This window comes from Vidua macroura, chromosome 7, assembly GCF_024509145.1.
Source record: "Vidua macroura isolate BioBank_ID:100142 chromosome 7, ASM2450914v1, whole genome shotgun sequence".
In the NCBI taxonomy this organism is placed as follows: Eukaryota; Metazoa; Chordata; class Aves; order Passeriformes; family Viduidae; genus Vidua; species Vidua macroura.
In genome coordinates this window covers 34,023,094-34,050,916 of record NC_071577.1, presented here as the reverse complement: position 1 = coordinate 34,050,916, position 27,823 = coordinate 34,023,094, and the positions used below count along the sequence as shown (strand labels likewise).

At 37.4% G+C, this 27,823-nt stretch overlaps 1 protein-coding gene across 1 annotated transcript in view; it reads right to left on the bottom strand.

The window, feature by feature from the left end:
* Positions 1-27,823, bottom strand: part of MGAT5 (alpha-1,6-mannosylglycoprotein 6-beta-N-acetylglucosaminyltransferase) — a 63,752-nt gene that overhangs the window by 25,271 nt on the left and 10,658 nt on the right. Inside the window, exons 3-9 of the mRNA XM_053982314.1 lie at positions 21,931-22,007; positions 20,384-20,473; positions 12,313-12,384; positions 11,073-11,234; positions 10,037-10,206; positions 9,041-9,175; positions 3,180-3,313 (exon numbers count right to left, since the gene is read on the bottom strand). Of these exons, the coding sequence (XP_053838289.1) occupies positions 3,180-3,313; positions 9,041-9,175; positions 10,037-10,206; positions 11,073-11,234; positions 12,313-12,384; positions 20,384-20,473; positions 21,931-22,007 (840 nt within the window). The remainder of the gene's footprint in view (positions 1-3,179; positions 3,314-9,040; positions 9,176-10,036; positions 10,207-11,072; positions 11,235-12,312; positions 12,385-20,383; positions 20,474-21,930; positions 22,008-27,823) is intronic.

The window sequence follows — 27,823 nt, the reverse complement described above, 5'->3', positions numbered from 1 at the left end:
ATTAATTTTAGCCCCTGTTGGTCTTTTTTCCAGCAGTGCCAGTCACTGCTCTCCCCCCTATAAAGATACAGATATTTAGACTCATTAAAAGTAAGGGGTTTTGTTGTTTTGGATTGTTTGGTTTTTTTTTTTTTTTTGTAGACTGGGTGTTTAATTCCAGTGATGGACTCCAACACTCAATGCTTCAGGTAGAAATCCATCCCTACTATGTAAAAACTATTCCAACACATGAGGGGGGTTTGTGCCTTTAGAAGTGCCACAGCCTCACAAGTGCACATAGAAGAAGAAAGATCCTGCAATAAACAGCAGGATCTCCTCTTCAGGCCTCCTGTTAAATTCTGGCACACAAGCTAACAATTAATCACATTTTGAAAAGCTTAAGAACACAAAACAAAACAAAAAACTCTAAATCCAAAGACAACGCCCCAGGCATTTTCAATATGTGCAATGCTAAACCTCTACTAGAGTTGTTAAAAAAAAATTCTATTGCAATTATGAGGTTTTGCATTTTTGTTCCTGAAAAATCAGCCAAGTGGATAATGCGGGAGAGCAGAGAAACCATACACAGTGTACACGTCCCTCTGCCATTACATTTAGTCTTTCAAATGACAATTACTCTTTTTCACAAAAAATGCCTCAGCAACAGCCAGGCACCCACTTAGACCCAAGGACTTTTTAGAATTTTACATAGCAAACAGCACATTTCAAATATGTCTGAAAAGGGGCATTTTTCCATCCTTTCATATTTCTGGATGAGAGACTGCATTGAAAGGAGAGGCAAGGCAGTACACACTCGAAAGAAAAATAAACCTTTGTTAAAGTTAGCACTTAGAACTAACTGGTGGAATTCAGTGCCTCAAACATCACGGACAGGAAGCAGCACTCAGATGGATTTTTAAGCAAGATCACGCACTATTAGAAGTACCAGTGCTGCTATTTTGCGTGAAGGTATTTGAATTAAAAACATGGAAAACATAAAAAGGGGGAAAAGCTCTCATGCTTCTGGGAAACTCAGAGAACAGTCAAGCACTAGGTAATATGCCACAGGTTTGAATATGGCTTGCTTGTTGCTCAGGATAATTTTCTGCCCTTATAATCAGAGTTCTCAAAACATAATAGAGTCTGGGGATCTTGGGAAGCTGTCCAGGGTTCCAATCTGCCATAAAATCTTTACTGATGCATAATGTTCACTTTTAATCACAACCCCATAAAGATGGTGCTATCTCTGCGGCAGAGAATAAAACAACAAATATAAACTTTAAATATCACAAAATATGTTGACTCTTCTGCACCTTGTAAGAAAAAAAAAAAAAAAAAAAAAGAAAAATCCTTGAATAATCCACAGCACTGAAATCACTCATGCTTCAGAATTAGTTTGCCTGCAATCTATTTACCCCTTTTCCTGCAGAGGAAAATCCACAGTCATTTCCAGCAGTAAAAATTGGAAATGGTTATTTATTAAAATTCCAATACAGTCATACTCTTTGGAAAATTCATTATGAAGCAATTTTCTCTGCACAAGAGACTGCACCAGTGGCAGTCTGTACTGCCACAACAGAGATCTCTAGAGAGAAGATTTACTTTCTTCTGCATTTCATGGAGTGGGACTGAGCAGTGCACACACAGCACACAGCTGTACCACCAGTGTTCATCCAGCTGTTTTCACTGAGTGCATCATCCCCCTTGCTGCTATCTTGAACAGGACTTCACATCTGAATTTCCCAACAGCTGGACAACTTAAAGCACAATTGAGTCCTTTTTCCATTTAGTACATAAACCAATAAATATTAGCAAATGTGGATACAAAACAAGCTCTGCTTACTAATATCCAGACACAAACTCTGCAACCACTTTCAAGTCACATTTCACCACCACATGTTTTGTTACTTGCTTCCCAACAACTGTGAATGCAGCCTTTTATCTCTTGAACAACCTTCACTTATATTTCTCTGGAAAAACTTGCACAGCAAATGTTGACAGACAAAATATGCCTCTCTCAAGAATTTTACAGGGCAACTGAAATCAAAAGCGTGTCAACCCGACAGCAGCATGTGTAATTCTGCTGTGAAATGCAGGAAAGTTTCAAAGATTGTGTGATGAAAGCTGATGAGAGAGAACAGAGCCCTGGTCTCAATGTCAGACAGGGACCAGCACCAAACTCTGGAGGTGGGCTGGGCACCATGAAATGTTTCCTTGCAGCTTTGGGCTGAGCAGCCTCTACACCCAGCAGAAGGCACGGCCCTGAGCCTCCCTTGCCCTGCAGCTGTGACCCTGCACCTTTTGGAGACAACACACCTGAATTACTGCTACAGCAGCCAAGAGACAGATCCCTTGATTCTGGAACCTACTGCCATAAAGCCATAGACTAGGTATAGACCAGGTCACACTAATCATTTAATCTGACCCAATTTGTAGAGGATTTGTACCTTTTTTTGTGTCTGTTTTGTTTATTTTTTAGGTTTGGCTGGGGTCACTTCAAACGATATTTATTGATGCTTGAAAGATCTACAGCAGAAATCTACTACTTGTTTTACAATAGATTTGTACACTGCTGGCAAATAAATGTTAGTCAGTTTACCTGAGGATAAATACTCACAATATGAAAACAAGCCAGGTAAAATTTTTTACAAAGCCATAAAAAGGTAGCGACAAAAAATTTTTGCTGAGAGGCCATTTTTTAATTCTGAACACAAAGAAACAGTGAAGGGATAGTGCTGCTGAGCTGTTGAGGAACCAAAGCCGAAATACAGCACTATAACTAACATAATTCCAAACTTCAGTTCAACACGATGAAATGCAGGAGTGTAGTTTATAAAAATGTAACCTAGCAAGTTCCTCAAAGATCTATTGCTTCATAGTAAGTAATATTAGAGAAAGCAAAAGTAACAAAAACAAACTGCCTGATACTTGAGGGAAAAGCCAAGCACCACTTTCCACAGGTATAAAGGGCATAAAGTTCCCTACCACTATTTATATTACCTCAATATTTTTATTTTCTCATTGCTAGGTGGAAGCACAACAGAGCTTTTGCACAGTCTACAGACACTGACAAAATTCTTCCCATTTAGCAGTTGCATTTTATTAAACTGTGAATTTGTCTTTCATAATGAAAAAAATCTTCTCAATGACAGCATTCCTTTCTAAAGCTCTACATTATTTATAAGCACAGAGGTACTTACGGAACATTGTATAAAACTGTTGTGGATTGAGGTTCCACTTTCCCCATGGTGTCTTGTGGCCTTTAGACTGGGCATAATGGGCATGGTTAAACTCTGGCTCAGTCCCAAAGGAGTCCAGAACTCTCAGCATACACCTGAAAAAGAAAAACAAATTTACTGTAGGTACACCTACATATGTATACATAAGAATATGCATATATATATATACACAGTTATGATAATTAAAATGTGCTTTGTCTTTGTTTGCAGCTGTGGAGAACATATAAGCTGAAGGAACATTTTAATTTCAAACATTTCTTTTCATATTGCATTCACAAAGATGTTATGAACAGCAAATTCAAGGATATATCTGATATTCAAATAACAACCCTGGAGCTTATTTTGTCCTTACAGAATGAAGCTATGCTTTAAAATCCAAGTAGAGCTTATGGGAATGACACAGTGGCCACCTGCATTTCCTAGGGCTCTGGAGTAGAATTTAGGCAGAAGAAGAGAGGACTTTCCATGTGTTTTCTAAAGTTTTCAACCATTACCACAAATCAAATGCAGTAACCAGGGGCCATATGCCAAGAAGATCAGAGCAGAAGAGGACATTGTCTTCAGACAATTGTATTTGGTATTCAGGTTCTGACTTTTATACCTACTCTAAGAGCACTGAAGATGGTTTAATATGCTGAGTTCTTGCAGTCAGCTCATTTATTTGTTTATGAAACATTTTGTCACAGACTTTTGAAGAAACAACTTAAAAGTCAATTACCTGCATCAACCAACACACAACAGAGAGAAATCCTAGCACTGGATTACAAAGGGCCTGGGATGAGAGAATCACACTCACCCTTTATTTAAAATCCTATTAATTTCTTGAAAAAGAAAGGGCCAGGAAAAGTGTCAGTATGAAGAAGACAGTACATGTTATAGGATAGAGATTCTAGAAGTTATGTTTCCAAAATGCAGCCTGCCAAATGTTTGCTATGACTTGGTCATACTGACCACTGCCACTGAAGTGCATTAAGGGCTCCAGAGCTGCTGACTCTACCATTCTTCAGCCCTCTACAAACACAACTGCAGAAAAGACTTATACAGGAATTAAATATCATGTGCAATTGTGTTACAAACACAAACTCTCATCACTGCACATTGCATCATTGGGCTTGTATGTGCTAAGGAAGGGACTCAACCTCATGGGTGGCAGAGAAGGGAGGTAGCTGCAAAAATTACTATTAAAAATGGTTATATTTCCCAGTTTTCAACATTTCCCATGCTCCAAGCCCATATGAACTTTCTGTTCACTAAAACACCTGATTTTGGTGGTTAAATGTGAAAGAATTTAGCTTTCAAAAGGTGAAAGAACTTATCTCCAACCATTTGTCAACTTTAAAACCAAAATATTTTAGTCCCCAAAATAAATGTACATGTTACTTATATTTGCTCCTTTCTCTAAAGTATTTAATAATGTGGGAAGTAGAAAAAAAAAAAACCCAGCAACTTTTAACCTCTTCTATAAAATGCTACCTTTGTATTTCAAAATACAAATTGAGGAAAATGATGTGTTTTTTTAAACCTTCACAGAGCTACTTCAAACAAAAAGAAAGTCAAAATATACAACATATTATGATTCACCAAACAACAAAGCTGACAGATCGCTTTCTGTGCAGTGTTTTCTGTCAACTGTTCTCAATGAAAATATTTTACAACAGTGGCAATTATCTCTGCATCACACAAAATACTCCAGCAGGACCAAAACAAGTTTTGCACTGATGAATCATTCAGTAATAAGAGCCCTCTTGTTTCTTGGCAGGCCTTTAAACAAAATTCCTCTCAAACACACAGCTTTTGGCCAGGTACTTGAGTAGAGGAGAATGAAAAATAGGAGAAAGCTAAAAACTGCAACATTACTGGAGTTTGTCAAGAGATGTATGCAAGGGGCACCACATGGCTTTGTTGCCTCTCTTTTTCCTGAAGTCAGATGTAAGATAAGAAGCACTAATGGTTCACAGGCATATGAGGAACCATGTCCAATACATGCAGGGTCTCTGAATCAGGACAGGTGATGTGATGCAACTGAAATATAAACCAGAAAGCTGGAAAACAAAAGAAAAATTTCTATGATTTGGTATAAATGAAGTCAGAAAAAGAGATGACAGAAAAAAAGTGCAAGTCTGTGCAGGAGTGGTATGAGAGATCAAAGCTTCAAGTGGTGAAACTAATCCCTGAAATGCAGAAGAAAGGAGCTGGTAAAGATTTAAAATTTAGAAATTAATGTAATTAATACCAGTTATGCTGAACTGATATTTTAATATATGTAGGAATGCCTTGATTGTCTACCCTACTAGTCTCCATTTGTTTCATCTATATATTAATCTAAATTAATAATTTAGATGCCTTTCATTTTTAAATTATTTTTGCATACAATGCATTAGCATTACTAAAGTGAAATAATAATTTTGAAAATGACAAAACAGTATTTTTTTTTATAACTCAGGGATATATTTTAAATTAAAATACTAATTTGGTATACCTTTAATTTCAGTTTTCCCACTCTCCCTTCCTAAAATGTCACCTAGCTTTAGCAGTGAAACTGCAGAGAATTGCAGCGTGCCCTGAAATTGGTGTCAGAATAAGTCTATTCTCTGCCTAATTAAAAAGAGGACTGGTAGGTAGTAAATTGCTTTAGAAACATCCATATTAGTCTTTTTTGTCTAGCACATTAGAAGTGAAAATTTAGGGCTTATAAAAAAAAAATCAGACAAAAGTAACCCAGGATTATTTAAAGGCAACTTTTCTTTCCCCTTGAGTATTGGGCAGAAGCACAGTCTTAACAGAGCTGACCTAGTGGAAGTATTTATACACATTTTTTTTGTATCCTTCTCCCATTTCATCAGGCCACTCAGTATTTGCATTTGAAATCTTAGGACAGAAAATAACCCTCCTAAAAAAGATGTGTTCTAGAAAACACGTACAAAGCAGGAACGTTGCTCATTTCTCAGGATAGCTGTCACGTTAATTTATTTCAAGAAAAAAAAAAAAGCCAGCTGGATTGTTGGCATATGGGAATGAGTCATTGCTAGAGAGACACTGGAAAAATGAAAAATACCAGATTTTTATGTGCTGCATGGAGGATGAGAGAGTGCTAAGAAAGACTGCACTTCTCAAACTATATTAAACTATTAATTTGTATGTTGATTCATTGCACACAAACTGCATTCAAACATCCACACCTCAGAACTGAAAAACCCAGCACATCCATCCTTGGAAATAAGGTGCTCTCCAAAATGAGATGTGTTCTGCTGTGCTCCTGCTATTTGCAGCACCAATTATCCCACAGATAAAGCACATACTACCAAAAGTCACTGGTGCTCTCAGCTGTGCAGAGGAGTCTTTCAGAAATACTCACTCCCAAAGCAGCAGGGTCATTCTTTCGAGCTTGCAGTTCCAGAAACCTGATTTGCAACTACCAAAAATTTCCTCAGGGCTCAAGTTCACCCAGAAAGATTATATAAAGCACTCTTACCAAGTGACTGTTCTGAAGGTAGAGGCTTATTCTGCCACTCTATTCTGATCTGAATTGAATAAAAACATGGAATTAATTTCTTTCTAAGTCTGGTCTGTATTAACCAGACTGAGCTGACCTGCACACGTCCACTGAAAAACAGTTTTTTTTGAGATAAACAATTATTCCTACTGACATAAAATATAACAGAGAAAAAAAGCAAAGTTTGTAAAGAACAAAGGCTAAAAAGCAGCTTTGTTTGTGATAATGTTTATTTTACTGGAATTAAACAGAAATGGATGCCTGTGCTGTTATAAGGCACTTTGTGGTTTTAACCTCAAAACAGTTTAATGACAAATTATAAGGTATCTGATGATACTGGGAGAAAAAATAATGATTGGAAGAGGATCCTGAAATAGGAGACAGCACGCATGAAGCTACAAATTAATTCCCCTGCTTTAATCAATTCTGTAGTCTCTGCTAGACTCTGGATCCTCTTTTGTACACTGAACTTGAGAAAAAGCATCACATAATTAGAGAGATTCACAATAAATGCAACAAGTTTCATGAAAGGTGTACAAAAGATGAATTGTAAGTAATGTATGTATTTTAAAATGTATGTATTTTTAAAAAGCAAATTGAAAGCAAAAGCAAATTGAAGGAAAAGCAGTATAGAAGACATCCTAGGGGCTGGCAGAAAAGAGAAAGAAGTAATTTAGTCTCCAGAACCTTATTAGAATTACCAGTAATGGGCAGTTAGCACAAAACCAGGCCAAGAAAAACACTTTAATGAAAAGCTTAACTATATAAAGCAACATGCTGGGGCATCTTTTTCAGTCTTCAGTGAAAGATGAGGCAAAAATCTCCCATGAAGGATAAATGCATCCTCATCTATTTTTCAGTCGGGCCATGGTCTGGATGAGACTCCCTTCCAGTCCATGAAATGCAGCATTGTAGAAGACAGGCATTAAGATATCTTTTTCTCCCCCAAAAGCCTCAAAACATTCTACAGTACATAAGGTACTTGGAGTTAAATGTAATTCTGCCCTCCTAACAAGACAACACCAGCCATTACTACAAAATAGTAATCAATGAAAAACAGATTGATAATTCAAGATGTAATGATTCTATGAAGAAACAAAAATTGAATTGCTTATCTATAATCTCAATATATATTTCCATAGCTTTGTTACAGGATATACCAGACGGGTAATTGCAAGCAGACAGGAAGAAACATTTAAAATTTATAAGAAGGGTTTCATATCCTGACCACAGTGCTGCATGTGATCTCCTAGTGACAATTACATCTGGCAGACAGACAAGCAACTGTTGCTTGGTGGAAAATGGGATTATCTTTATTAGGAGGCTCCTAAAAACTAGAATATCCATTTACTCCCCTGTTTCAAAAAAGAGATTAAAAGTAATCTAATTTGCAATGTTGACCACAGAACTCTCATTTAAAATTACATTGGAAAGATCCAATGCTTTAGAAAATCCTGAGGCTGAAAGAAAACAGTTTCTCTGCCATGAACACCTTCCAATACCTTCCTTCAAGTAGGATTTACTGGACTTTGTGGATCATGAAACACAGTTAATTCAAGCAGGTATGGAAAATTCAACATCAGTAATTTAGATTTGGGGTTCTTTTGTGCTGATGTGTATTTGTACAATGCACGGGAGGCTTAATGGTTTAAAGCTACTGACAAAAAGAAAAGAGGTTCTAGAACTGCAGATGTGAAGAAAAGTGCACAAAGTCATTTTTGAGTGCACCCTCATCTTCCATTTCTAATGGAAAGATGTTTATAGATTGCAAAAGCAACAATAACTGCAGTTTATTCTTCAGACCTGCCCCTGAACTCTCTGTCCAGTATCTTGAGAAATGGAATCGAAAATTGCACTGCAGTTGTTGGGCAATACAATTACAACAGATAAATCTCCACAATCATTGATCCAGTGTGGTTACAAACACCAACAAGCAAAACATGCCTCTGGTATTCCAACAAAAAAACAAAATGCAGTAATCTCCCAGCTCATCTACTAATTTACAGTAAAAATGGGGAGGGGGAAGTGCACATAAACAAAGGAGGGAAAGAGGGACAGAGATGAAGATTTATCAGGAGGATAATTAAGATTTTTAAGATTAAAAATATTTGATTCTGAGAATCTCAAGCTTGCTGGGGGGGGGATAATGATGGCATGCAAAGAACAAGTATTAGGCCCTTTAATCCTAAAAGCTAAAGACAACAGGAAAGTGCATTTTCACTTTTAAATAAATTCACGTGAATGGACTTATTTCAGTATTATGACATGTATTATTCAACAAAAGCTCCTTTACAAAGCAGTTTAGAGGGCAAGTGAGTGTTATACTTACTGGTAATGAACCCATGATGGACCAAGGGTTTTCTTAAACTGAGTCAGTCCCACAATATCAATGTAAATGAGTTCTACAATTTTATCCCCCTGGGTCGGGCAGCCAGATCTGTTACCTACAACCTTCTTCATAATCCTAAACAAAGAAAGCAGCAATATGAAAAAGCATTACTTCCCAAATACCTTGAAATGATGCTGTAATACTACTTATTCCAATAATTCCAGTTTCTAAGAAGGTTTTACTCTTTTACTGTTTTGAAACCATGAACCATGTAAGAACACTGAAATGCTAGAGATGCTCAACATTTATTAAATGTAAAGCACTAATTCACTAAAAATCTCATCTAGTTTAAGCAAAAGAATGATATGTTTGAAATGCTTAAAAATAGTGTGCTTTGAAATTATTCAAAATAATTTCTGCCTTCTATTGACAGCTTTATAGTATAAGAGCTCTCTATAAAACAATGCTGCCATGTCATTTAAAAAAGAAACCTGCAGAAAAAGCACATGTGCTCAAGCTTCAAACAGATGTTTTATATTGGTAAAGCAGGACAAGGAAGAGTAAGGAGCAATTTGACCTAACACAAGCAATTAACTACATCAAAAGTAACATGTTTAAAGAACTTAAACCTTTATCTTAGAATGAGATACTGATTGAAGAACTGCAGAAACTGAAGCAGAGGACACAGAATTAGGCTAGTCTGTAACATTTCCCATTGCAGCTGGTTAAAGCACCTGGAATGTTAAAGACTAAGCTGCTTAGTTGGAATTTTACAACATTCATTTATGAAGTCCCAGGAGCCTGAAGCTACAATGAAAACACATTATCCTTTCCATGGCACATATACTTAGCTCATGAAAATAATCTTATCCTCTGTTTAGTGAATTATCACTTTCATTTTATGCTTCATGAAATTATATACTGTTAACAGAAGCTTCAAGAGTTTACAATTCTTTTCTTCTAATTCTAGTTCCAAAGTGAAAGTAATCTCCTTACTCCTTGAGCTCTGCCAGTGAAGCTGAAATCCTGATGTCATGGCCCAGTAAGTACAGAGATGTAATTAAATCACTCCACTGGACTAATTCACCAAGAGGGCCACCGCTAAACGCATTTTCTGCAATCTTGAATCCAGATTCTTTTGTCAAAAGCCCCAAATGTACAAGGATCTGGAAAGGAAAGTCATATGTTTCAGTTATCGACATTAAACATGCAACTGTTATACATTACAGCAGTTTTTCTTTCTATTAAATTCCAACTATGGCCAAAAAAAAAAAAAAAAAAATCAAAGCTAACAAGCCAATACTTCCACCCAAATAAGTTAATTTTGTAATGAATGCAAGGACTGAGAATCTCCAGCAAGGAGCTGAGCCAGGCAGGCTTAACAGAGGGTAGAAATATGAATATACATGGGGTTGCTGCCACTCAGGACTGGCTCCAGGAATACTAGGCAAGAAAGGAAACCTGTGTGGTGCTTGCAACTTTTGGCTTTATCTTAACTAGTTAAGGTAATTAAAAAAAAAAATCAAATTAACTATACCTTTTCACTTCAAGTATCTCATGGCTTTAAAACTGAACTCATTACAGGAGGTCTAAACTGATCCAATCCAAAGTTTTGGTCAACTTTAAGTCTACTCAAATCCAAACCCAAGATACACCATTTAGAGTCTCAATTTTGGACAAAAATGTACAGTTGCTGTTTCCCATGACTACATAAAACACTCCAGTGTCATCAGCTTGCAGTAAATTCACAGATTCTCCCTTTAGAGCATAGTCTGTACATAGTCTCTATTTTATCCAAAACTACAGAGATCAGAAAACTTACTCCAAGATTGACTCAAACAAAACACGTAAAACTATCTGTAAAGCAAACACCCATTGCAACTGCATTTCAAACAGCAAAATACTTCTTGAGAAGAGTACAAACACGAGCCTTTTATATTTTATATTTCCACTCTGAAAGTACACCTGGGACAAGAAGCTTGAAAGAGCCCATATAACAGCAAGTGACAGGAATAAAAGTGTTCTCATTTACCTTTTTTCGTTTTCTTTTCTCCAAATTTTGTTTTTCTGCAAGTGATTTAATGGCTTCAATCCAGGTATCAGCCATTCGTCTGATGCGCAACATCATCCACCTGAATTCCTCATGCCTTGACATCATTTTGTACAGATTATCAAAGTTGATCCGAATTTCAGCCTTCAAGCAAAGTGTTAAGAAACACCCCAAACATTAGTTATTCTTCAGCATACTTTCCAGAAGTTATAAAACTGCTCAAATGTGAGCTCTTTATATTCCTCTTTGAAAAAAAAGAAATAGAAATAGCAAAAAAGATACACTCCTAGCACGTTAAGATTTCAGTTCAAGTGTTAATGATATATTTAAACAGACATTTCTAAACTACATAAATTACTGTTATTTTTATTGGTGGTACTTGGTAGCCCAGAATATATTTGCAATGTTTCACAATGTGTTTATTTCTGCAATATAAGACCTGGTATTGTTCATGTGCTTCAAAATGAGGTACAGGTATGTCTAAATCATAATACAGAACAGTGGGCTCAAGATTTATGTGTATCATGAATGTTCCAAACACAAGGAAGTCTCCAATTATACCAGAAAGGAAGAAACATTACTAGGGTATAAATTTTAAAGGAAATACTTGTTTTCAATCTAGACTGCTCTAAGATAAATTGGTTTTAAAAAATGAGGCAGCCTATATTTATATTATGTAAGAAGTGTTCATATGCAGCCCAGTAATTATCTTAAATTATCTTAAAATACCTAATTACTACATAAATTAGGCTGTAACAATTTAGAAACAACTCTGTGTGTTTATAGTATTTAATAGGAAAAAATTGGGACTAATAAAAATGTTACTACAAACCTGAAATGGATATAAGCCTTTCCCATTAATGCAGCTTTGTAAAAAAGGCCCATATTTTTGGGACAATTAAAATGGACATTTTCACATACACTTAACACTGGTGAGCAGTTTGTGGATTTGTAATTTTTCTCAGTATCTGCGTAGAGTATTTCATAAATTTAAACACAGAAATGTTTTTAATGAAAATCTGCCAGCAAAAGCACAATACAATGACTGGATACATGTGCTACACACATCAAGAAGGATTCCTTTCAGCTTTGAAGAATTGAGGAGTAAAAATTGTAAATTCTAATCTGTTTAGCATTCATGTGGCACAGGATATTTTGCATGAATCACAATTACTGAATTATTGCTCTTGATTGTCCTTATTAAGAACATGGTTGTTCTTACCACTGTTTTTTGATCAGTTTCTTCATTAGGATTTTTTGCTCTCCAAGGTAAACGAGGACACCAATTTTCAACCTGTAAAACAATCACATCAAAATAAATAATGTTACTTTATTTTTCAGCTGCTTGACCAAAGCCTCCACACACTGCCTTTATATTACACCTTTATAGTTAACCTGATGACTTAAATAAGTAATCAGCTCATAATAATGTGATCATTTCAAAATAAAACTGCTTTTTTTTTGCAGAAAAGGCTTAAGATTGCTTTTTGCAATTCAATGCTCTTTTAACCCAGCAAATTTGCCATCAGAAGTCACATTTAGATATTCATTCAAGATAATGAAAACAGAAGATCAAGGCAGAGGTCAGTTGTTAAATGCTCAAAATACAATTTCTCTGAGCAGTTCTAAAATGTTTTCAATAAGTTTTTTATGCTTCTACACCTTACAAAAATATGTATTTTGGAACATTTTCATCTCCTTAGAATATCTTTATAAAAAGACAAAGCTTGCTAAATCAAAGGATCAAAGTTCTACCTTGTAGCAATGCAGACTAAAAAAGTAAGAATCATTATAGAATCAAAGCCACCATGTTTGAAGGCTATAAATAAGGTAATCATAACATAAGTAACAATATCCACAAGCATCAACAGCTGTGATTCTTAGAGAAACATGATCAATGTAAATGCAATACTTCTATTATTGTCCACTAGAAAATAAAGAAGTACAACAGGGAGTAGTCAGTGAAGAAATAGCAAATGGATGCAAGTCACTGCGAGCTCCTGAGCTGCCCCCAGGGATCTTGCCTGTTGTGTAGAATCCTTTTTATTTATGTACCTTAAGAAATTAGACCACTTGCTCTGGGGAAGGAGGAATCTCAGCGTTGGAAGCAAACCCATGAAAACTGAAACATGACTGTACTGTGAAAAGGGGGAAATGTAAAAATTTATCAGCTGGCTAAGACACCCCATCACTACTGATTAAGTTCACAACTCTCAGAGAATTGAAAGTCAGAGTTGCTTTTATGGTTCCTCCAATCACAGACCTGTCAAAACACAATTTTAGCTTAATCATGCTGCAGAAGCCTGGAGCATTACAGATTAAAGGCTTAAGATCACACCATATGATTGCTTAGAGGGCCAATCACATGAAAATAAATGAATAGCCATCCCAACCTCATTAAAGGGAAGAAATGTATCAACCTTGGGTTCTTCAGACAAATTATAAAAAAGCATTTTGAATGCTATGATTTAACCTACTCAATGTGTTTAATATAACATTTGAATGCAGTGACTTATCAACCTCCTTTGAAAACATCTGATTCTTCAGTGGTCTTCAACTCTGGAACCACACCAGAAAGTGTAGCAATGATCAATCCTAACTTTTACAACTATAAAGTTGTGGCAGAAAAGAGTTGCAAGCTCCACATTGTAAATCATGCACAGTCACACACTCTCTCTGTTTTCTTTTTTTTTTCCCCTTTGTTTTAATAGTACAAATTTTGCATTATTCCTAGCATTAGAACTGATCTAAATTAAGATATGACATTTCAAGGACTACTGTACGTGCCCCTTTTCTGACTTTATGTATTTCACATTGCACCACAAGGCATCCTAAAGGAATTGCAGATTTTTCAGGGCTGCCAAGGACAGTTCACTGCACGCCTCACTGACTAAAAAACAAATACAGTTCTTTTGTGCTTTTAGAAATATTCCCTCTAGTCTAAAAATAAATTATAATAATTCTCATCACAAATAAACACTTAAGGAATAGATTCAAAGTAATATCACTGTCTGCAGTTGGTCTGACTCTCATTTTCCCTTATTGATCTTCAGCAATGATGGCAGAAAGGATTATGATATCAGTAAAGTGGGTCTAGATGAAAACTCCATCAGAAATATACTTCAGCTTTGAAGCTATTTAGGCACAGAAGATCTACATACAACAAGCCCTAATTCTGAGCAAGGTTAAGGAAGGCAGTGATGTTCATTTGGATCCTGCTCTTTAACTTGTTCATTTGATCATTTAAGACCAAACACTAAAGTTGCCCCTGAAGAAGGAACCAGGGCTCCTCTTGCCCATTTCCAGCATTGCCTTCCTCTCACTGGGTTACCATCACTTCTTTTTTCAGCTTATTCTCTCCATAGCAACCTACTGTTGTACTGTCATGTAGATGATTTAACAGGAAGGATGTGATACCAGACAGATTAGCAGGTAAAGACGAATGTTGGGAAGCAGCAAGTGCAGATTTGAAGACAGACCATTTTTTTGGATGAGTGATATAAATGCTAAGCTATTATTCAGAACACACTATATTTATCTTTGTACTGTCATATTTTTGAATAAGACCAGCTGTGCCTCCTGTTCCTGGTACTGAATTCAATGCAAATCAAGGGCATTAGATAGTCTTTGATCTTGCTCAGGAAACTGTGTCTACCTGAGAAGTCAAGTGTTCCCTACTTGGTTTGGAATCCCATCAGTCACAGCACTGCCTGGAGTGTAAGTAGCCAGCTCCTTAAGGTTAAGTAGCACAGCCGTTTAAAAATTCAAAATTTAAGTGCTACATGATTTCAGATACAAGAGAAAAGCTGGTGCTCTGAACTGCTTTGAGATGTTAGGCTAGGTTTAGGATGAAAAAAAAAAAAAAAACCCAAACAAGCCTAATAAATTTGAAGAGTAAGAAAGCTTTATAGAAGCTTTGCAAGTGTCTGTTCCAGTGACTCTTCCTCAGACACACACTGAAAGTGAATGCAAGGCAAGATTGCAGCACTCGACTCTATTACAGAACAAGTACTTCAAGCAGAGTTTTAAGAACCTGACAAACATCTGTAGCACTGGAGTAGTCTGAGCATCTTCCAAATTGAATCAAAGTATACTCTGCCAGCAGCTCTCCACATCCAAAATTTCAGAAAGACCTTTTAGCTTTCAAAGAGTCACAGTGGGAGTTGAATAAAGCTGGAGCTGAAGGGTACACTCTGAGCACTTGGGATAATCTTCATTTTGGATTCTGCCAAAGGGCAGGTGGAGCCCATCCACAGGGAAGCGAAAATAACTTTCTTTGCACACCAGGTGAACACACTGCTCAGTGTACTTCTATCCATGGTACAATGCTGCTCTTAAGTGTCTTAAGTCAGTCGAAGAGAGAAGAATACACAAACAAAAAAATCCACTGCAACATGTGGTGAAAGAAAGTGCACCTTTAAATTTATGAAGCAGTATGAAGGCAGGTAGTGAACTTGTAATGCCACAAATCCCTTTGAGAATTTGATGCGAAAGGACAGCTCCCATGGGGAAGATGACTTGTTCAACTCCTGGTTTTTGTTTAGCATTTTCTCATTGACAGAATCCCTTTGAAGGGGTTGCAGAACCTGTGATGTGCAAGATGAATGCCTGTCTGGTTAGTGAAATGGAGTAGGATACAGGCAGCTTTGGATGTGGTTCTTTCCAGAGGCAGTCTCAAATGTTGGCTGTTAGGTGCCCACAGCCCCAGTGACATTGCAACACAACATTTCACACATCAATCAACAAACAGCCTCTTCTCTGCCTTCAGTAATGGGCACTGTATTTGATTTCTCTCATACACTGGCATTTATGTCTTTTCTAACAAGTCATTAAAAAAAATCCCAGTTTAAGGTGACAGAAGAAGAAAAAATAACAGCCCAAATCACCCAAAATCAGGCCAATCCACCAACAGGTAATTCAGGGACAAAGTGCTGACTATCGTTAGCATTTCAGTTTCTTAGGGACATATGTAAGATGACTAAGTAAGTCTGAACTTTTGGTGATTTACATTTCAGACAACAACACTGGTTTTGTGAAATTTCTGAGTATTTGCATAGAATTGAAAGAAGCTGGTTTGGTGTTACATTACACTGAAGAAATGCAAATCATTAACTCAATGTCCAGGATTAGCAGCAGAAATTGTGGAAAGGGGACTTCCCCATGGACATGAGCAAATTGCAGTAATCTAGAATAACCACAAGGATTAAAGGAATCTCTATAATTATGATACCCAGGAATTTTCACTAAATTGTGCCTCAGACTACAGCTTGCACCCTGGAAACAAATCCATGTTCAAAATCACCTTTAGTTTGTGTTTTACTGCTTTAGCCCTGAAAGCAGAAGAGTATGAAGAAAAATACTCCCACTACCAAACTATGCCTTGTGTTTCCATCAAGTCTGAAGAGCTGGAAACAAGAATTCTCTCCAGAAGTGTATTAGCACACATGCAAAAGCTACAGGAGTCTCACAAACTGGAATTCAAACCAGTTTTAAATCTTTGAAGTGCTGGATACCAAGATGGGTACCAAAAATTACATGTGCACCTGGAAGATGAGCTGGAGATCCAAAGCCTGGGACTTTAGAGAGACCTGCCCAGCTCCAGCAGGTAAGCACCAGTGTAATGGGAGGGGGTAACTTGGACCACAGCTACCAGCTGACCACCAGTCCCACTCCTGTGTGGAAAGCAGTCATCCCAGAGAAACATGTATGTAGATAAAGAAAGAAAAAAAAAAAAAGATCTATAAGCCATCTCAATTTTTGCACTTTTTTTCTTTTTAAAGCTTGGAAATAGTGTGAAAAACTCATTTTCTAGAAGATATTTTTAAAAGCTTCATTCTTCAGCTGCAAACTGACATTTTGCAGTGAAATATATTTTTATACTGCCTAGAAATTAATTTTTTCACATTTCTGCCCAGAGGCAATGCCATCCCTGAAAATGATAACTGTGCCAATGCCATTACAGTGTTAAACAACTGCCTTTCCCATAACTAAATGCTAAGATTAAAAGTAACTCACTCTTCTCTATGGGCATCATGGCTAAAAGGAAGCAAGCTTAACTTGCTTTTTAATGTTTGCTATTTCTAATCCCTGTCTGGCTCTGTATTCAAGAGAATTTAAGCCTGGTTTTGCTATTCAGGCCATTTCTATCTCACCCACTCTTCAAAGACTCCAGCACAATTTGTGTTCTGAGGACCAGAGGGTGGTGAAGCACAGGTTGCCCAGAGAAGCTGTGGCTGCCCCATCCCTGGAAGTGCACAGTGCCAGGCTGGACAGGGCTTGAAGCAACCTGGGACAGTGGAAGGTGTCCCTGCTCATGGCAGGGGTGGGAACAAGATGAGCTTTAAAGTCCCTTCCAACCCAAGCCATTCCATGAGTCCATGGCCACACAGCTGCATATCACACCCCAGGGAAGATCCAGCACCTGAAGCAAAACAGTGAGAAAGAAGTGCAAAAATTCTCTGTTTCACCTGCAAGTTTGCACAGAGGTCAGCTTTAAATAAAATGCAGAAGCCTGGACATGCTGGGTTGCTTCTTGCTTTCCTTGGGCTGCCACACTTGCCTCCCATTCTGCTCAAGCAGCCAAGACACAGAGCACTGGAGAAGAGCTGTTCCTGAGTTCCTGCAGGTGTTTTTGCCACCCAAAGCAAGGCAGAACTGCTGGTACCTGCACTTGAGCAGGCTCTTGAGGAGGGAACACCTGGGGCAGCCTGGATTTTGTCTGCATTGTTTATGTTTTGCAGACACTCATGGGGAAAACGTAACAGAGCACATGGCTGATACCCAAAGGCTGGGTTTATGCCAACCTTTTGTTTCTAAACCTTTCATAAACTGTGGACAAATTACTTTTTGTCTCTGTGGTTCTGACCCATTTTGCACACCAAAATGAAACATTTTGGGCTCCTTTGTTTACAAGTTTAATATTACGTTACAAAGAGTACTGGATGAGCATAATGTAACACCCTAACTAAACTGCTTCAGAATAAAAAAAGTAGATCCCAGAAGAGTATGAAAGAGCATAGACACTTGTCACACTAGATTGTAGAGGTGATTTGAAGAGTAAAAGTAGATATATGCATAATTTCATGCAGATTGTTTTTCCAAACTGAGGTTGTACATAATTTGATACATACATTGCCTTTGGAAACATGCACATAGACAACCATATCACCCCAATAGTCTAACCTTGAAGTAAAAATGAAAAATCTTAACAGTAATATCCTTTCCATTACCCTAATGCATTTTAATATTTTAAATCAGCAGTTCTGACTTGAGAGCTCTGTAGGTGCATTTATCATTCAACTGTGCAGCCACGCTATAAACTGTCAACTCTTCATCACTGTCCACATTGACAAATTACTCTTGCAACAGCATTTCCAAGTTATCCCTAGCAGCCAACACACCTCATAAATCCACATCATTGTAGTGTTATTAGAATTTCATTTCATGCTTGTATTCGCAAACATTTAAGCTTTCAACTTCTGCTGCTGGACATTAATCATGAAATTAATCATAGGATTAAGAATGCCAAATTTAAACTCAAGGTTAATAACACGCTCACCCAATATTAGTTTTACATTCTGTCATAAGAAAATACTCTAAAAGAAAAAAAAAAAAGAAAAAAAAACCTTTTTCTGAAGTTACCAAATATCTCCACAGGTTAATTGCAATTGTATTCCTTCATGAAATGAAAAGTTGACCAAATTAAATATTGCTGCTTAAAAAAAAATTCAAATCCCAAGACCCTTGAAAAAACAACCATTTGGCCTCTGAAAGTCTGTTCACATTTGGCCTTGAAAGATCAATTATGAAAGAGCTAAAGAGCTAACAGCATCAACTGACTTTTCAAGACTGATGATAAGGGAAGATTGTCACATAAAAAATTGGGATTTAACAGAAATGCAAAATAATCAATGTCATTGAGGATATTAGAATCTCACATTCAGCTGAGATACATCATAATTTTTAAGATATATCTGCATTAAAACCACGAAGAACCTGCTGGTTGACAGAATACTAATGACCAAACATAGCTCTTCTGTTGCTAAAACAAAACCTTCTAGTAGAAACCTTAGATCAACTTCAGATGATTATGAAACCATATTTCTAGCCTCCATGATAAATAACAAGATAAATAATACAGTTGTCCTGTATCTTTTCTTTTCACAGCTTCACAGCCCATAAATAAATCAACACTTGGTGCTAGAAATGGAATGAGTCAAAACTGTGATTCAACCCAGCCTTTGTTATGCCTTCAGATAAATGTTTTGGATATGCATTTAACTATTGCTGCTTCAAGCAACACCCCCAGAAGTTCAATGACAGTCAACTGAGTAAATCAACAGAAACTGCTTTGATTACAACTGAGCCATTTATTATAACAGACTTACTGTTTTAATCTCAGATATATAATTTAAAATCCCAGCCCAACCCTCCCAATCCTACAGAAGCTACAAAATTATTATTAGTTGCAATCCTGCAGCCACATTGGCTCTTTCAGTCCTTTGCAAGCAGTGAGCCACTGGATATCAATACTCCTAAGATCAGTTGCCATAAATTATCAAAATTTCATTTATAAGAAAGAAGAGGCTGAGTGATCAAATACACCTGACTATTTCTGGTGCATGCACACTTCAAGCCATTAATAGAGCTCTCATGATAATTACTTGACAAAATTAATTCTTGGGAAAGAAGTCTTATGGAAATAGAAATAAAATCTCACCAGGACAAGCACCCTACTCAGCTGTGTACAAAACACCTCAGGCTGTGACAGGTACCAAAGGCTTTAGCCAATATAGCTGCAACTTCACTCAAAAATGTGATGTTCAGGTTCTATTGTTTTGTTCCTGCTTACAGATTCCACAATTCACAAACAGTCTCCGAGCAGCAAGTGGCCATGCTGCTTAGGACAATGGACCATCTAGCACCATTTTCTAAATTTTCCATTCCAAATGCCTCCCTATTAGTACCTCAGCAGCTGCATTAAAGCTAACAGAAAAAGTGTTTAAAGGCAAAGATCTCTGACTGAGCTTCACATGCAGGTTTAACAGGATACCCAACGTGGCCTCCCTGGAGAGCTGCTACTTATATCACAGCAGTTACAAACATTAGAATTCTTCAGGCTAGAAACCCCTGCAGAGTTTATGAATAACAGCAACACACTTAATAATTCAGTTTTAATAACTTTTTCCTCTTTACCCAATTATTCCGAACAAAATGATGATTTCTTTCGAGAAAAGTACAAAGCTATGTAGGCAATGTGATGTTCCCCTTCTGCAGATGAAAAGACTACTGACCTCACTGAGGTAAATAAAAAAGGAGCACGTGGACCCATCTACACCGTAGCTCGCATAACAGGGATCCGATCGCCACATATCTTTCATCCACTGCAACAGAAGACATAGAAGTTTATTAGGTTCAAGTATGACAAAATAGCTCTGTTTCCCACCCAGGAATAATGGAGGAAGTGGCAAAGTGACTATAAATATCACAAATAACAAACCAGGAATTTATTAATGATTAGCAGCACTGTATCCCTGCTTTCAGTAATGCTGGGGAAGCAACAGCACAGCAGATGTGAGCACAGCTTATACAAACTGGCAGCCAGGCAAGCAGAGACAAATATCAAAAGGAGAATAAAATTGGGATCCAGACATTTGGCTGTGGCTTGAGTTGAAATGCACTGTGTGTTTCCCACCATGACATGCTCCCTCTAGAATTTCACATATCATTTCAGTTACCAAGACAGAAATCTGCCATTTCTGCAGAAGCAAATAATTAATTTCAGTTCATATTTCAATATTCAAATAATTTATTACATAGTTACTATGCAGCCTGTTTGCCAAAACAGATCAAAACACAGACCAGAGATTCAAAATGCAGAGACTTTTAATTTCGCAAATACTTGAGTATTTAAGCAAGCAGAAATTTTACTATTGTCCACCACTAATCATAGAATCATTGAATAGTTTGGGTTGGAAGAGAGCTTAGAGATCATCTCATTCCAATACAGCTGCCATGGGCAGGGTCTGCTCCCATTAGACCAGGTTGCTCTGAGCCCCTTCCAACCTGGCACTGAACTTTTAGGGATGGGGCATTCACAGTAATAAATCAATATTTTTTACATTTGAAACATATCTTGGGAAAAAAAAAACCCTTAAAAACCTCAATTTCTGCAAGTTTGTTGGAGTTTGTTTCTTTGTTTTTGTTGCCTTTTTCTTTCTTCCTTTCCAGCTAAAGTCTGATGGGTTGTAATATTTAGCCTTTCCAACTGCATTATTAGTAAAATACAGGACTTATGTAGAATGCCCTGTGAATCCCAGAATTCTGGTTGCACACTTAGGCACTGCCTACTTTTGAGCAGAAGAGCCAGAATGTTTTCAAGGGAAAAGGGGAATAGAGGAACCACACACACCTGTGGGCAAAGAGATGAAAGAAGAGCAAAGAAACATCATGCTGGAAAAGGGGCTGCAGTGAGGTACCCACAGAATCACAGTCCTGGGGCAGGGGAACCCCAAATTACTCATCATGGGGAAGAAATCAGGGCTTTTCCAAAAGGAGTAGTTTCTGAATATCAAGATAGCATTCAAACAATAAGGCTTTTCAGTAAATAATATAGCATTTTAATATGGCAGATTTTTGCTGTCTTAAGAGGATGCCACTTTATTTCTCTGCAGCAGTAGTATTAAAGGCTTGAGGAGAGCAATGCTGCAGTGACACACAGTCCTAAATATCCTATTTTTTGACTCAGTTTTTCATGTTTAACACCGCTGAGTGGTGACCTCTTGCAACATATGTTGTATTTTTAATAGAATGCACATAAGATTAAACCCAGTTCACTTACCTTTATTTTCCCTTCACAGTGAGGAAAACCATCCATAGGAGGCAATTCACACTGCTCCTGGGCTCCATTTATGAGATCTAAAGAGAAACACAGACCATAACTGAGCTTCATTTCACAGTTCTGACAGATAGCCTGATGAAGCCTGCCTTTTATTTTCATGAATCCACAATCCAGACTGACTGAAGGGTCCTACTGGGTTATATTTGCTACAACATTAAAACTCAGTGTGCTCCTTTTTGACCACATGAGAAAATGGTTGGTTGCATAGATTTCAACTCCAACTGGAAGTGAAAGTGCTGAATTACAAAAATCAATCCATGAAGACTCAAAAATTAAGCTAATCCATACTGAGAATAACAAGAAGAAAATAATTTCCTAATCAAAGTATGCCCGAAACTACTAAATTGCAACAATTTGTTTTCACTTGTCAAACATTTATAGGATGTATATAGCTCTTAAACATAAAACTAGTTTTTCAAGCTCTGCTATCACTTTATCAAATACCCATGATGCGAAACTTGGCACCAGATATATGACCTAATTAATAAATGTTGCAATATGATCTAATTTAACAATTGAGTAGCACTACATCACATCTCACAAGAAATATTTCCTATGGTCTCCCAAGATATTTTTTTCTTCCTTTTTGCCCATTTTAATATATTTTCATTCTAGATTATTGCAACGCATTAAAGACTGTAATAAAGAGCAGGATTTCTAGCCCATGAGCCAAGGAAAAAGCAGCAGTTTTAAAGGACATTACCCCTTCAGCTCCAAGGGACTTTCTTAGAAGAACCCTCTAATGCAGGCCTTTAAGGCAAGAAAAATTATTACCATGGTGGAGAGATTCTTGCCAAAGGCAGTGGAGGAGGTTTTCAATTTAGGTAGTTCATCCCACAGTTACCTAAATTATACCTGCATCATTTCTGGCTTTTTCTACAGGCAAGAATCAAGATCATTAAAGTCAGCCAGCCATCAACCTGGGAACACTTTATACTGTGGCAGTAACTGTGCACAATTTCATCCAGAATATGTTAATTATAGAGCCCAGAAGAAAATACAAAAAAAAAAAGGTTGCAGTATTAGAATAGAATAGCAACAAAAATCTGTGGGTAAAAGTTAAAATGTTGCATTATATTATTATATGCAAAACCCAGGACCTGATCTTTTTTCCATTTTTTTTGCAAATAGCTTCTTTTAAAGATAAAACTTGAAATGTGAACCAAGCATTGCAAAATGAACTTGATGGGGGAAAGAAGGAAGGAAGTCCCCACTTCTTTGTCGGTCTCTGCAGCAGGAGAGATTTGACAAACTGAGCTGTACTGCCACTGACAATAGCACTGAAGCAAAGCAGTTTGTACAATGACTTTGTAATTTCAAATCAATAAGCACTTTCAAAATAATCTGCCTATCTTCTTACCATGTGGGATTCTTGCAGACCAGACCACCGACATCTAAGGCTCTGATTTCTGCTCTGAATAAGAACATACAGAGCATGCATACAGATAGCAGCAATTTAAAGTATATTCTCATTTCAGTCAGTAGAGCTACACAATAATAGAACATTTTGCTTTACTGCAGTTCAGGAATCAGACCTTCCATTTGCATCACACCAGAATCAGTATGTGAGATCAAACAGTAATAAAGAGGCATGGTTACTATATGGTAATTTTCAATAATCAGTAAAATTCCATTAGAAGACCTTTATGGTCTAAAAGGTTTTGTGGGCTTTTCTTTTTTTTTTTTTTTTTTTTTTTTTTTTTTCTCCTAAGTCTGAATGCAAAATAACAGTTTTACACAAGGCATGTCAATTTCAAGATCTTCCTAAAACAAAAAAAGACCTCTGAAATCTCTGGTATAACATCAGAGATGCAGTTTAACCATAGAAAAAGTTTAACTTTCAGCATCATACTAAATTTAGGGTGGAAAATGCTGAATGTCTGGGTATAGCTTGCCAACAAGAATGAGCCATGAATTTTGTCATTTAAAATAAAAAAAATGTGTTCTATCTCAAGTTAATTATACTATCATATGATGGCTTTCCTCTTCAGAAGGTTAGTCAAGCAAATCCTCTCTTCTACTTAAGTCCTATTAAGTACAGAGTAATACATAAGCACAAGCTATAATTCCTTATTTTACAGCACACAGTGCCAAATCTATCAATTACACCATATTTCATTTTAATGGGGATCTCATGGCCTGTTAAAGAAAGAAAAGATGGAGGAAAAAAAACCCAAACCCGGACAACAGCCTGATTTTTGGTAAACACACAACTGCAGTTTACATGTTTGCTCCTGTCACGTGTGAACACCTTCTCTGCATCCCAGTGTGTTTTTGTTGAGAGGCAAAGACCTTTGCTGCTGTTCATTACTCACCAGCTTTTACAGGATCCCTGTTTTTGCAAGATCCACCTGCAAGAATAAAACCCCTCTTCCAACAGTCACACGCAGCAGTGGCCCCACACTGCCACAGCTCCCATCAGCCGTGGCAGTGCCACACAGAGACTTCCCAAGCACAAACCCTCCCAGCCCTCCCTGCTCCTGTCCATTCCAAGAAGTAAAAAGGAAGAGACAGACATTTTTCTCAGCACAAGCTACAGACTTTCTCAGTCTGTTTCTGGTAGCTGCTTCTGGTCTCCCCTGTGGCCAGCTGCACTAAGGCTTTTTCAGAGCAGTCCCACTATTGCTCTTCCACTGGGATGGGTTACACACAAACAGAGCATGGATCTCTCCAGGCTAATCTGTACAGGGAACATGGAACACTAATTCCCACCTTTATCACCTCTAACCATGCTGAAGTATTAATGTGTCTGGGAGTATTACCAAGAGTATCTGACATCCTTCCTCCTTCTTGCCAGCAACAGTAAACACTCCTAGGATTCACCTTCCTCAAAAATATTCAAGCTTTTTCTCCACCATAGTCCACAGACAGAGGAGATGCTTCACACAGTCACCAGCCCCCCACTCCCATCTTCCCATTCAGCCTCACCATGGATCTATATCCCAAACATCTACATCAGCTTTCATTTGCTTCATTCTCAGCTATTAATCAGGGAATAGCACAGTGAAGGCAATTCTATAAAACTTAAATATAAACAGTCCCATGAAACAATTTACATAAAACTGCTATCCAAAGCAGGAAAAAAATGTAGCAATGTGTGCATACAAGAGGAAATTAATGTGAAAGAACAGGAGAGGGAACAGAGAAATGTAATTCTGTTCCATCTGAGTATTCCCTAGAGAAGCAGTCTTTCCTCTGTGCCCATGAACAGGAAGCCAGCTGATGCAGTCAGACTGGAAACACATCTACATCAAGGACTGCTGTCCAAAGCAACAACTGCCTGCAGAAATGGGCAAGTCAGTGCTGGTTTCCACACATAAGCCTGAGAATTCAGTGCAGAGCTCTGAATTCACCAGTGAATAATTCTGACAGTTCCAGTGAACTACTACTTGCTCTGGTCACACCCTTTCTTCTTGGCAGTGGGAGTTCTAGGTTGAGAATCATCCCTCCCAATTTTCTTCTTAATGATCAGACCCTGTATGAAGAATTACATTTCTGCTCCTCTTGCTGCTCATTTGAACTCAGCATGGAGGTATGCTTGAGCTTGTTGGGAACACCTCATTGCTGGCTCTCCTTAAATAGGAATCCAGAAGTGAACAAATCTTGTGCTTCCCATGAGCAGCTGAGACCAAGCTCAACCAGATACCAGCAATTCACACTTCTGAGTGTGATCATAGACAAGGGAGATGAAGAAGTGGAACCCTGGGGATGCCAATCTACACGTCAGGATCTTCCAAAGCATGAAAAGCAAGCATTAACCTACAAGTCAAGACTTAGGAGTTTTTCATCATTTGGAGATAAAACCCCAAACCCTAATATCTCATGAGGATTCTTGTTTAAATGTCTGGATAGATGTATTATGCTGTTAGCAAATTCATGTTGGATAATTCTTTCCTGAAGGGGAAAACTACATCAAGCCAGACATTAAAGTTAATTTTGTTGGAAAATAGTATTTGAGAAACCACAAGAATTTTTACCCTCCGTTAGGATTTATGTAATTTAAAATGCAAGCTCTGAAATCTCTTTTCCCAGCCAAAACTTAGAACTTACAGCCAAAAAAAGTTAGAAATACAGCTGTCAAGTTAGTAAAAAACAACAGCAGTTAATAAACACACTTTTTTTCCTAAGCTCTGTGTGAGCCATTATATTAATTTATGTTCTACACACACCTGCTTTTGAATTCATGCATAGCTTATCTCCTCTTGACTGCGGTTATGAAAATACATAATTATTAAACATTTATCTCATATGATGTTACATTAAAAGTCAATGCATTAACAAACTAAAAACATGAACATAGCACATTATAAACCTAAAAGCATGCAGTCGGTACAGATAATCCTGGGGAAAAAAATACTGATAAAACACCAACCAACTGCACATTTAAAAAAAAACTCTTTAAATACTGTGTGTGAGGTCCTGGGATATTTAAAATATAACTACCAAACTCCATCCTCATGTTTAGAAAGGAGCCATATGTTCCCTTCACAAATGAACTACAGCTTTGCATCAGACGTCGTTCGAGCACAGCAGGTGAACCTGAACTTGTGAACAATCCTCAGTTGTTTCAGTGCAAAGTCTGGCACGTCAGCATCAACGACGTGGCAGATCTGAGCTGAGCCACCAACCCTGCACTGGAAAAAAAGCTTCTCTCTTGTTGCTTGCTATGAGCACTGCACCTGCTAAAGCCCCAGGCCTTCAGCACCTAAATACCAGCTCACAGATGCAGCTCTTCATTGCCTCCTGCATTTCAACTCCACAGGTTTTATTTGTAATAGTGAAGGTTTACAACACCCACGTTGAGAATGATGTGGCTAAAAGCACAGTCTCTGGTAAGGAACTGTTTGCTTTTAAGTTGATCTTTAATAAAACAGTAAAAATGAGCAATAGTAAGAACTACATGCATATTTCCTCCCTTTCCTACATTGCATGTCCTTCAAATAATGTGCTTTGTAATAGGCTAAAAAATTCTGCTTCAATTTATCTCCATCAGACAGTTAGGAAGTCTAGAAATATTCCACTAAGACAGTACTCTGAATAAGAGTTATAATTAGTCACTCAGCAGTGAGTGCTGTTTGATAGGTGCTCTGTTTGTCATAAGAGTTTTAAAATAGCAATATTGGTGAAAGCAAATGAAAAGGCCGCAATACAGCTGAAAATGCAGGCTGACACCAGCAGCCTGTCTACTCTGCTAAGGACCAGCTTGGTGTTCTTCTGAGAATAGCAATGTATTAAGAATTTAACACGACACTAAAAATGATGCACTTTGGAACCTTGAGGCTTAAATTCTGATTTTCAGACTAGTGCATATTAAAGTATTTTTGGATGATATACAGCACAGATAATAGCTCAAGTCAAAAGTGTTCCCATCAGCAGATCTCATAAAATGCAGAACCTCTCTAGTATTATAAGGTCAGAGTAATCACATCCGATCAAATCTATTCACCAATTTTATCTCTGTTCTCCTTCTGGTTTTGATCATTAAATATAAGTACTATTCTTACTTTAATTCATGAAACTGCCCTCTTGTTTCTATTTCAGTCCTTAAATCTGGTATCTGTGGTTAGACACAGACTGTAGTTAAGGCCGGTGTAGTTTGTGTAAGGTCTTCTTTCCCTTCTCCAACTAATTAACACATTCTCAATTCAATTCACATTTTTCATCTCCAGCTGGTAAGATTTCTTTAAAGAGAGAATTTGCAGTGTGAGCTGAAAGCACTAACAACATATTCAATCAAATGAGCTAAAGGTTTCAAGATTTTAAATGCAGAGCACAAAATGCTTTCTACCAACATTTTAGAAACTTCTGTAGCAAAGTGTTTGTATGATTTAAA